The sequence below is a fragment of the Centruroides sculpturatus genome, unplaced genomic scaffold, assembly GCF_000671375.1.
Source record: "Centruroides sculpturatus isolate CEXI.00-Female unplaced genomic scaffold, Cexi_2.0 scaffold1214, whole genome shotgun sequence".
NCBI lineage: Eukaryota > Metazoa > Arthropoda > Arachnida > Scorpiones > Buthidae > Centruroides > Centruroides sculpturatus.
In genome coordinates, this window is record NW_019385996.1 from 70,542 (window position 1) to 83,515 (window position 12,974).

At 29.9% G+C, this 12,974-nt stretch overlaps 2 protein-coding genes across 2 annotated transcripts in view; both read left to right on the forward strand.

Moving 5' to 3' along the window:
• The first annotated feature begins 1,702 nt into the window (after nucleotides 1-1,702).
• On the forward strand, nucleotides 1,703-2,473 carry LOC111612994. Its single transcript, XM_023354290.1, has one exon. The coding sequence runs from the start codon at nucleotides 1,703-1,705 to the stop codon at nucleotides 2,471-2,473; it is 771 nt and encodes a 256-aa protein (XP_023210058.1).
• Nucleotides 2,474-4,581: 2,108 nt separating this feature from the next.
• Nucleotides 4,582-12,974, forward strand: part of LOC111612998 (disks large homolog 5-like) — an 86,930-nt gene continuing 78,537 nt past the window's right edge. Inside the window, exon 1 of the mRNA XM_023354292.1 lies at nucleotides 4,582-4,917. The gene's annotated coding sequence lies outside the window, so the exon portion shown is untranslated. The remainder of the gene's footprint in view (nucleotides 4,918-12,974) is intronic.

Consider the following 12,974-nt stretch of genomic DNA (forward strand, 5'->3'; position numbering starts at 1 on the left):
TTATAAGTTAGTGAGTAAGAATTAGTTCTAAGTTTCTGTACGCGTACTATTGTCGCGAAATTATTGTACTGTATATTAAATGTCCGACTTCTTTTGAATACTATAATATTCATGGAATGGGATCTAATAAGAACCTGGTTCACGAGCGACGAATAAAATACTTTGTGATTTAAGAACCTTGCTAAGTATTTTTTGTGTTAGTCTATTCGGTAGTCCTTACACCTGTTGCTCTCGAATATCACATTAGCATTAATTAAAATTGCGTTCAATTGACATTTAAACGGAATTAGGCTGTGTTATGCAAGTCTCCCTAAATCGCAACTTGAAAACCAGCTTTTCAATACATTTTGGTCGAGTATGTATTGTATTTGTTGCTCCCTTAGTAAAAGTTTCCGAGTGACAGTATTTTTGGATGTAGAATTGATTTTAGATAATTACAGTTTACCTTAGTATCGCAAATATTAGAGATGCCACGAATATTCGGCTACTATTCGGTATTCGGCCCATTCGGCCTACTTTTTTTAATATTCGGTATTCGGCCGAATGTTACATACTATTCGGCCGAATACCCAATACCAAATCATGAAGAAGAAAACGCATATATTACTCAAAAACGTATTTATGTTAATCACAAATTATTACATTTAATACTTAAAATCTATCAGTGGTAAGTTGTGATGAATGAAAACAATTTTTTCAGCATTTGTTGATAGCAAACGGTTGCACTTTTCCTCATAAACTATACCTGCTTCTGAAAATAGCCTCTCACTATATACACTACTGCCGGGAGACGATAAATAAATCTTAGCGAATTCTGTCAGGCTTGGATACTGTTTTGCGTTTGCTGACCACCACTTATAAAGGTCTGCGTTCGATCTAGGCGAACAGTTTTCATATAAAGTGATACAAACAGTGATATTTTTTAGTAATAAGGACTATTAGTAACACAGTTTGATGTAACAATGAACAAATAATGCATTTCGTGACACGATCTACTCGCAAATAAAACAAATGCGCCCGCGATGTCGCTACCGCACTCACCGCAATGAGATAGGTCGTAACCTGTTACCCGCGAAACGTACACATATTTTGCCGAACATTCGGCGCTTCGGCCGAGAGCGTAGCCGAATATTCGGTATTCGGCAAAATCACTATTCGTGGCATCACTAGTAAATATTTACAAAGTACAGGTATAATGTTTCCTTTACAGACAAAACATGTCGCTACCTCCAAAAAAAAAAAACTATCTGGCGCACAAAACTTAAAAAAAAAAAAGAAAAAAGAAAAAAGCAAGGCTAAAGTGAAAAGTCTGCAAAATTGCTAGCAAAATTTTTGAGAGTAGAAAAGTCATCCGAATCGTCATCATCAGAACTAGTTCAACACGCGACGGAATAAGACCTATTTAATAAAAGTTTCTTCAGACGAAGCCCGTGAAGATGAACAGCAGCATGCACAAGAAGATTTAGCTATTTCTGGAATGTCATATGCAGTTCAAAATAATACAGAAGAGGTTATACCAGACATAGCATCACCGTCACCTCAAAATATAGATTATGATATTTCAAACTGGTCGCTCGTTGACCCTGTAACCAGAGATGAAATAATTATTCGAGGTCCTGTAACGAAATGAACAACGAAAAATATCCAAGAAAAAATGATGGACGTCATTTTTCAAATACGCATTTTCAAAGGGTAATGCCAAATGGAGAAACTTATAAAAGAAGATGGCTCGTTTACTCTGTCTACAGATAAAGTATATTGTTTTTGCTGCTGTTTATTCAACAGAAGTTTCCACTCTAATTTAGGAAAAGAAGGAGTTGATGACTGGAGATACTTATTAGTGCGTCCCAAAACTCACGAAACTTCCTCAGATCATCAGCACGCCATGCACAGTTGGATGGAAGCGTCGAATCGATTAAAGCACTTCAGTTGCATTGACAAGCATTTGCAAAAACAGATTGAAGACGAGAAATCGCGGTGGGTTTCTATCCTCGAACGAATGATGTCCATAGTATTCTTTTTAGCAGGCAATAATTTGTCGTTCAGAGGAAGCTCTGGATGCGAAGCACTATATACTCCTAATAATGGTAACTTTCTGGGTTTAGTGCAACTGCTAGGAAAATTTGATTCTGTGATGATGGAGCACCTCCGCCGTATTGTTAATAAAGAGACTTATGTCCACTATTTTGGCAAACATATTCAAAACGAGTTGATCGGCTTACTTGGAAGTGAAGTTCAAAATAAAAATTTGAATAGGGTAAAGTCATCATACTTTTCCATCATATTGGATTGCACTCCTGATGTCAGTCGCGTTGAACAGTTATCTTTAACTTTGCGTTTTGTTGACACTAATGAAAGTAAAGTCCAAGTGCGTGAGTGTTTCGTTGCTTACAAGCCCGTAAGTGACTCTTCGGGAGCTGGACTCACTGGCCTCTTTCTTGATATATTGTGCAAGAGTTTGAGTTCGATATGAACGATTGTCGAGGTAAGGATATGATAATGGATCGAATATAGTAGGAGTAAACAAAGGTGTCCAAAGCAAAATCCTGAACCATGGTCAGAACCAAATCTGAACCACTATCCACGAGCATTTTTTAATCCATGTGGCTGTCATTGATTAAATTTGGTAATAGGAGATGCCGCAAAAACATCTATTAAATCAGTTTCTTTGTTCGGATTTCTTCAAAGACTGTTTGTTCTATTCTCTGCGTCAATAAAGCGATGGGAAGTGATATCCAAGCACATAGAACGACTATCGCTGAAAAATGTTTGTGAAACTCGTTGGGAGAGTATAGTTTCTAGCCTCGCTGCAGTTCGTTATCACTACTCTTCAGTTCGTGACGCTCTTCTGGATCTTCACGAAGAAACGAATGACCCAGTCGCAGCATCAGAGGCCTTGTCCCTGATTTAGGAGCAATTTGAGTTTATAGTAACAATAGTGGCTTGGTATGATATATTGTTTCAAGTAAACATTGTAAGCAAGGCTGTGCAGTCTGAAACTATGGATTTACTAAACGCTATACAATTGCTGAGAACTGCTATGAATTTGTAAAAGAGTACCGGCGTTATTCGTCTGATAATAACAGCTAGGAAAATTGCTTTTCAGGCTGGGATAGATCTTATTTTTAAGTCAGTCCGATCCCGAAGAAAGAAGAGATTATTTAAATACGAAACCGTAGATGAGACACCAACAAATCCTGAAGAATTGTTTAAAATAAACGTCTTTTACCCTATGATCGATACAATTGAGAATGCGTTGGTCACTCGATTTACACAACTATCCAAATTTAATGATACATGGCCCTTTTTACACAACATCAAAATAATTCATGAAAAGTCAAAATTGAAAAAAGCTTGTGCAAATTTAGAAATAAGTTTAACCGATGGAGAAAAATGTGACATATCTGGTTGTGAATTGGTTGAGGAACTTTTACACCTGAATCCATTGTTGAAAGAGCTTGAATCATCAGAACCAGTAAAAGTTCTTCAACTTATTAAACAAAATGATTGACAGGATATATTCCCAAATGTGTGGACAGCACTTCGAATTTTGCTGACCATATCCGTAACTGTCGCTAAAGGAGAACGAAGTTTCAGTAAATTAAAACTTATTTACGTTCAACCATGTGTCAGGACAGACTGTCAGATCTAGCAATTTTATCTATCGAAAATAGTATTGTCCAGGAATTAAATTATTCTGAATTAATAACAACATTTGCAAGCGCAAAAGCGTGAAAGGTGGCAATGTAGGCTTTATTTTATTTTATTTTTTAATTTGTTTCAATTTCAAATTAATTTACGATATAAATTTGTCTTTTGCGTGATATGAGCGTTGTCTGTGCCATAGCAGTTTAAGTAAATGTTGTTATGAATATTGCCTTGTGAAAGAAATATTGTTTTTTTTCACTGTTATTGTTCCTCATTCATACTAGTACTATGCTATAAATTTTACACAAGAGTGAGCTGGGTTGTGAGAATATAAACCATGATCCTGAAATGTGTGCTATATCTCCATAACTTAAAATTAAGAGATTCCGTCGACGGAGGGGAGGGAAAAAAACGTCAACAAGTTGCGATATGTCTGAATTTACAAGGGTCAAGTTAAAATATTCAATTAATAGAACGGTAACAAATAAATAAATACTAAAATTTCAGAATATGTCAGAAAATAAATGCTATATGCATAAATCTGCATACGCTTATAAAATATCCTTCGCGCACAATTTATTAAGCGAAAACTGACTAAAGATGGCGGCCAGTCGAGGAGTATAATTAATTGCGAAATAGTAAAATATTTCGATATTGGAATATTAAAACTTGGCAAAAAATAAACAATTCCGATTTTAATCCCGATAAAACATTCAAATTTCAAAAAATTGTTCCAAAAAAAAAAAAAACAGAATAAACTAATTTCGTATCGTAATCACCGAACAGCTACGAATAAATACAATATTAATTTAGTACATAAATAATACAGGACGAATTAATTAATTAATATTAATAATAATATTATTATTATTATTAATATTTTTTTAAAAAATAATAAATTACATAATTATTAGTCACCGCGTGGAATTCGGTGTCATCCCTACGAGAGTAGACGTTGCGTTCCATGCACTGTTGTGATCAATGGCAGTTAATATGGCGGCCTCAGGGCAGTCGAGTAAACATTTGATATCGGAAACAAGGAAATGTTAAATTATCGAAGTAAAAAAACTTAAGAATACGTATTAAAATGTTACGGTATCAAGATATCGGTTATTGCCGTTTCGTTTCCTGATTTTTATCCGCCATCGCGCCAAATGGCCATTAACTCCTATGACGTGAAGTCATATTTAGGTTTTTAAAGTCGGTAAAGGATTAAGATTGCGCCCGAATTCATAATGCTTACGGTAAAAAGTAGTCGTCACTTTGTCGGTAAGTACGTCTGACCTTTATTAATTACTCGAATTTATTATTATTTATTTATTATTATTATGGCGAAGAAAAAAAAAAAAACATTAGCCTAGTTAGGTTATACGAGATGATGATGATGATGATTGTAAACAAATATTTCCATTATTTATATCGAGCAATTACGCTTTAATACAGAGAAGTGTGATGTTTAAGTCGAATGTTAAGTGTCTGTTAATTTATATTTTCTATATATTTAATGTAATTGGTATTTTGTGTAAGTTCTTTAACGTTATATTAATTTTTTTCCTTCTAATTCGATTAAATCTTCAACATTCGTGCTTTAAAACATTATATGTCAATATCCAGCGTTAAACAATAATAAGCTCGACTTTATACACATTTTTATTATATTTAATATGCTTTTTAAATGTACATTTACTTGTTTTTTGCTTATAATTTGATTAAATTATTCATATTTGTATTTTAAAATGTTTTGTGTGTTGATATCCGGTATTAAACAATAATAAGCTCGACTTTATATACATTTGTCATATTTAATAAGCTTTTTAAACCTTAATTCACTTTGTTTTTTGCTTCTGATTCGATTAAATTGTTCAGATTTGTGCTTTAAAACATATTCGTGGATATCCGGCATTAAACAATAATAAACTTGTCTTTGCAATGAAAATATTCAAAAACTGGATGTATTAACTAAAATTAATATAAAAAAACCTTAAATCCGGTAAAAATAACGTGTTTATTATCGGAACCGATGTGTTCAACCGCGTACGATGGCCGTCTTCGGGTTGTAAAATGGAATTAATGAAGAACACTGTCGTCGTAAGTGGCCAAAATGTTGTTCCCATAATAAACATTCTATTTTACTAAATTTAAGGTTTTTTTGATGTTAAACTCAATTTTATATACATTTAATCCGTAGTTTTTTTAACATGTATTCACTTGTTTTTGCTTCTAATTCAGTTAAATTATTAAGATTCGTGTTTTTAAAGCATCGTAATAGCTTATTATAGATTATTAATGAAAAAAATTAATATATCTGTGTTTGTATCGTGGACTACTTTCATGAAATACATTTTAAAATTAATTGGGTTAAATTACATACATTTATTTATTTTTAATTGAAATGATTCTTTATATTGTTTGAAATGCAAGAATATATGTGAAGATATTATAGTTCAATTTAGTAAATGCTTTTTTTGGAATGTGTTTCTTCTTTGCAGTATAACTTGTGACAGAGTGGCTCAAAATAGTAGGCCTATTAATGTGAATGCAAAACTTTTCAGGGGGAGTATAAACTAGTTATATCTTTAAAGCAGATTTAAAAATTCTTAGTCGAATAAATTGATTGAATTGTGCGTGCTTTATTTATTGTAAAATATTTAGCCACTAAGTAATTTAGGTTGTGATAACAAAAAAAAAAAAAAAAAAAAAAAAAAAAAAAAANTATATTATTGGAAATGTAATTTAAGAAGCTGTTATTAAAACATCTATCTTCAAAGTAATGTAGTTCTATTTTAATTTAAGTTTATATGTATTATATTTAAAAGAATGGATCTCATTTTATTAAATGTTTTTGGTATTTTTGCTGAACTTTTCTACATTAAAACAGTATTATAGTAGAGATTATTATTAATTTGTAAAGTTTATAAACTATTAAAATGTTACAGTAATATATTTATATTTGAAGAAATATATTTGAAATAACTTAAAATGTTAGCAGACTGCATACAGTATTTTGTCTTATTTATATTTTATACATGTTATGATAAATATTTACATTTCATATTTACAAATTAAAGGAAGAAAACAGTTTAAAAAAGCCAAAAATTATAAACATATTTAATCAGTTTTATGCAAATTAAAAAAATAACTGGTTTTTTATCATATTAAAACTGTTAACTGATATTATTAACAAATAAATAACATCCAAAAGTATAAATTATATAAATATATGTATCTAATGAAAGAAAATTAAAACATTGACAGAAAATATATGCATATATTGTTAACATTAACTGTGCTCAGATTTAATTACATTAGAAGATAGAATAAATTTTTTTTTTAAACTAGATGATTAGTGTGTTCAACATGTTATTGAACAGTATAGGTTCATACAGTGCTAAACATATCTTTTTCTGTATGAATTGTCTTTTTTTAGACAGGCATATGGCTTATAAAGTGATAAATCACATATGCTGTTTATAGAGTTTTATCATTATATTATTATTTTTTAAGTTTTAAATTATGTTAAAAATTAGATTCTCAAAACTTCAAAGTATTTTTCAAGTAACAAAATATTACCACCACTTGAAATACAAGAAGAAAAAACTTGTGTATCATGTAAGATTTTCATATATTACTTCTGAAATTCTTATATTATTGACAGTATATATATATATATAATGGGAGAACAAGCAGGAAATGATGCAAAAATTTGAATTACTTCATTTATAATCTCAATAGAAAACAGTAAATAAACTGTCTAATAACATATTTTGTTTTTTAATTTTTTTTAATAATTGATATGTTGCTAGAAATACTGTTTTCATCAATGCAGTATCTATCAAAAGAATTTAAAATATTGGATTTTAAATTCATGTAATAATAAATATGACATATTAAAGTGAAATATTTGATTCTGTTTAAAATGTACTTCTGTAATGCTTTGAGTACTTTCTTATCATACCAATTACTGACTAGACATAAATCTTTCTATTGATTATCTGACGAAAGAAATGGAAAAGTTAAAACTTATTTATCTTTTTGACAGTTCTTTATTACAAGAAACGTAAAAGTTTGTATTAAAGTATTTTTCTATTTCTGAGAAAGCTGTTTATCAAGTGTTAATTGAAAAACAAAATAACCTTTAAAAAAAAAGTTATCTTTTTGTCATAAACTTTCCATTTGATTAACTGAGTTTTATATTTAGTTATTTTGTAAAAGAATTATCTGTTTAAGCTATTGACCATATAATGTTTGAATTTTCTGGACACAACAAACGTAATTTTAAAATTTATATTCTACCAAACTGAGATTTGAAAATATGATACCTTGCACTCATCTTGGCATCCATTAGAGAATGATTTGCAACTGTTTTGATTTAAAACTTTGAGAAAATATTACCTACAATTAATAAATCTGAAAGTAAAATTTTAAACTATATTTTCAAATGATCCATTTTGGTTATAAAAATTGTAAGAACAAATATTTGGCTATCAGTATTTTTTACAGAAATTTATTTGTATGACTTTGGAGTGAATGTTTCTATTATTAGATTTCAGTTATATATTAAGAGATAATATTGTACTTCTTTTAAATTAGGGACCAAATATACATATCAAACTGCCAAATTTACTGGGTTAGGAAATATTTTTAGAATAATTTTGGCTTGTAAATTTATTCTAAAAATATTATATAACCCAGTAAATTTAGCAGTTTAATTTATATTTGGTCTATTGAGTTGTGTGTGAAAGTTTATTGATGTACAAATTAATAAATATATTACTTTATATTTTAAGTGAAATTCCATTTATAATTTGTAGATGTTTTATTGATTAAATTATTTAATACACACTTCTGGATAGATTATTCTCAGAAAAATTTTTAAGTCAGTTTAATAATTAACAAATTTCTTACAAATTTACAAATTGACTTATCCATTTTTAAAAGCTAGAAAATTATTTTAATGAACAGTTCATAAATTTAACTTTATACAATGAGTTTTTACACTGTATACCCATTGTCAAAGTTAACTAGAAAATCCTTGATGGTAGACATAATTTGGAGTTTTTTAAAATAGTTTTTACTTCAAGAAAAAGAAGTTTGAATTGAATTTGGTTAAGGAAATAAGTATATCAAACAAATTCTGTTCTAATCGATTTGTAGTTGATTCAAATTTTGTTTTGGACCTTTTTGGATAAAGTAATAAGTGAAAAAGAATTCAAAGGGCAAATGTGAGACACATGGAGCATGCAAATTCACATAGGTACCAAGAAGAAAAGTCACTGCAGAAAGATGGCTTTTTTCATTGTTTATTTATATTTTGATGCATTAAACAGTTGCAAATAAATATTTCTGCAAAATTTATGCTTATTGCTAAAGGAACTGTCAGAAGAAGAAGTAGCAATTAAACAAATATTTTTAAATCACATGTTTTTTGTAGGAATTTAAAATAATTTTAATTAACCAGTTGAAAATTATATCAAATTTAAATTTTTGTAATCTGTGCCTATTGGAAAATAAATGAATACTGATATTGCTTGTGAATACATGTTGGTGCATTGAATTTTGTCATATATAATATATCTAAATATATAAAATTACTTGTCCTGACTGACTGACTGACTGAGTGATTGACTGAGTGACTGATTGATTCATCATCATCCAGAGCAAACTACTAAACCTAAAGAGGTGAAATTTTGTACCCAGTTAGGGTACGTCATGAAAACACACACTAAGAAGGGATTTTTGGAAATTTTCCCGTGGGGGAAAGGATTAAGGCTTAACCTGAAGAACAGCTTCTACTGTACTATTTTAGATGCAATTTTTTTTTTGTTTTCAACTACGTTTAGTTTTCATTGAGTACTTAGGAGTATTAAATTGATAACATTTCAGACATTGTTATAAATATTTTTATATATTTTGATTTTTTAACCAAATGTTCAAACCGTTTTAAATTCAAATTTGTTATTGCATATTGGTTCGATTATAGAATGATTGTAAATGTTCCAGAAAATTGATCAAATTGAAAATAGTTCGTTTGATTCGCAGCAATTCTCATCGGTAGGTGTTATATAACAATTACTATGGTTGTTGAAATATTGAATATAAATGGGGTTTGCTTGCAAACCCCCAAGGGCAAAGTTGTGGGTAACAGCTAGTATGTGTATATATTTATTCATTCATATTTTTAAATTTGTAATAAAATGGTTTTCCTATATTTTCTCATTAGGATCCTTGAATTCCAATTTGTCCCATTTCATTTATGTAGTTTGATAATAGCTTGTTTAAATTGTTTGACATTGTCATATATTAATATTTTTTATTTTTTAAATACTCTTGTCAATAATATGGAATTTAATACAATTATATTGTTTGTTTGTTTAATTTAATTTATCAATTAAAAATTATTGATTTCAAGGTCTTTTATTATATGAAAATTAGCATTTAACAAGGATTATTCATTTAAAATCATAGCAAAAAAATTCAGTTTAATTTTTAAATTAATATTTATTAAATTAACTCTTCTCATGCTTACACTTTCAATTTTGGATTATTTGACTGTATATAAATAGTTTTTTGCTAGCAAGTAGCCTATAAAAATATTATTCTAAATGATATTTATATCATTTGGAATGGAATTTTATAACATTTTTTATTGTAATGAAATTCTATAAAATTTGGTCGTTACAAATGAAATGGCAGTTTTTAAAATGTAAACTTTCTGGTTTTGTAGTTCAACTTTTTCCCATGTGAACAATGCTATATGTTTGCAATTGGAAGAGTGAGTGCACATATAATATGCAAATTTAAAAATGTAATCTCATTTATATTGTGAGTTCCACATGTTTAAGAGTACTTTTTCTGACAGAATGGAAAAAAAGGAAATTGAATAATTTCCTTTATGAATATAAGCAGGGACATCATGCAGCTGAAGCAACCCGAAATACAAATAAAACTTTGGTGAAGGTTCTGTGAGTGAGCAGAACACTGGGCATTGGTTCAAAATATTTTATTCCGGGAATATGAATCTGAAAAATCAGAATTGAAGAACATCATCAAATTGGGACATCACCCTACTGTCCAGGAAATCGCAGAAAGGTTGAATGTACTGGATATTATTCAACCATTTCTTGACATCTAAACACGTTAGGGAAAGTCAAGAAACTGAACAAATGGGTACCCCACAAACTTGGTGAGAGAGATAAGGAGCATCATTTGGAGGTCTTCAGTTCTTTAATTATTTGTCACAAAAATGAAAGTATTCAAATTAATTTCTTTCCCATCTATCTTATTCTCCAGACTTTTTGCTAACAGACTATCACTTTTTTTTAATACATCTAGACAGTTTTTTTTTGGAAAGGAAAGTCTTTAAGGAACAGAACATAATAAAAAGTACCTTTTTAATGACTTTTTGGCTTCTCATTCTCATGATTTCTATCAAATTGGCATTAATGCATTTCTATTGTATTAGGAAAAGTGCATTAATGTTGGAGACAATTTTGATTGAACATTTAAGTTTTAAATTAAATTAATAAATGTTCAAAGTCAGAAATAAAAACCAGCTATTTCATTTGGAACAACCTAATAGTTCAACTTAGTGTTGAGTATAATATACGAGGGTGGCTTTTTTTTTCAAGCTTCGATGGTCCATAAAACAAAGACAAATGTAAATAACAAAATGAATTTATTACCAAATGTTAGGTACAAACGTGGTTACTTTTCGACATAATCACTCAATGACAAATTCCTCAATCCCCTCTTCATAGAATGTTGCCACCAGTGAATTGAGATGGCCTTAACAATGTTGTTTTGAAGATCATCATTAGTTCATTAGTCTCAAACCTCTGCCCTCCTAGCCCCATATTCAGTTCAAGAAATAGGTGGAAGTCTTCACATATCAAAAAATTTTAAGCTGGGTGGAAGTCTTCACCACTTTTAAACACCCAGCGTATAGCCCCAATCTAGTGCCGAGCAACTTCCACCTCTCCTGAACAGGAAAAGTGGCTAGGAGGGCAGAAGTTCAAGACTAATGACGATCTTCAAAAAACGTTAGGGCCCATCTCAAATCATTGGCGTCAACATTCTATGTCAAGGGGATGGAAAAGCTCATCAACAGATATGACAAATGCCTCAATTGTCATAGTGATTATGTCGAAAAGTAACCATGTTTGTACCTAACTTTTGGTAATAAATGCATTTTGTTTTTTACATTTGTTTTATGAACCACCGGAGCTTGGAAAAAAACAGCCTACGTAAGTTATCTAACTTAGGTAACACATTTGAGTATTGTACAGTTCAAGCATTCATCTGGTATGCTAGGTATTTATGCAAAATAACCGATTTAGTGAATAATGTATTTTTTTGTAATCATGTTTTGAAATTATTTCAACTGTACAATATGCATGTAAAAGTAATCCAAATCACATGAAGTCTGATTTCGTGATAAGATATTACACTAAACTCTTGGTCAGGGTTGTCCTTTAAAATTTTCTATTACTTTTTTGGTCACTGCACTTGCATTAAATAACCACACCATGATAGAAACCTTAAAATGCAATGATATTTTCAATTTTTGAACATTTTTGATAGTTTGTTTTATCAATCTCCTTTGGGTAAAATGGCAATTGAATGACTTCTATTATTTCAAGTTTTTAAGATAATAAATAATGTCATTCATTATTGAAAGTATTCATCAAAAGTAAAAAAGGAAAAATTCTTTTTTAAATATTATGAAGTACAGTATGAAACTTATGCCTTTTAATGTTTTCTTTCAAATTGGATGTCTTAGATTGTGTTGCATGTCACTGAATGATCATTAAAGGTTTAGTTTTGTCACATTGAGTGGCCCTGTTGTGGGTCTTATGAATTCAACATGGATAATTCAAAATGTCAGATGTTAGCTTCTTAGTGATTGAATTTCTCTTCAAGGATGTCAAAGTTCCATACTTCTCTCAAAAGCATTTATGATGATAACTATGAATGTTTAATTATCACATAATTGTAATGGTCACATCATAGTTACAACCTGTGCAGTTAAGATGGGAAACATAACAATCTTTACAAGTTCTGGAGCACTTGACCAATAATAGCCATGACAGAAGAAAACAAGTCAGATTGACATGCTAATCAAACAGGACTGCTGCATCACAACTTCCAAATTGTGTAGTGCATTAGCCATTATGTACAGTAAAACCTACTGTAATAGCAATTATAAAAGAATTAGACTATAGAAAGTTTTGTTCATTTACACTTGGTGGATTCCAAAACTGTTAACAGAAAAGCACAGTCTGAAAGTCATTTTTACAGATCTCAAGCACTGCAATAGTGAAGTTGAT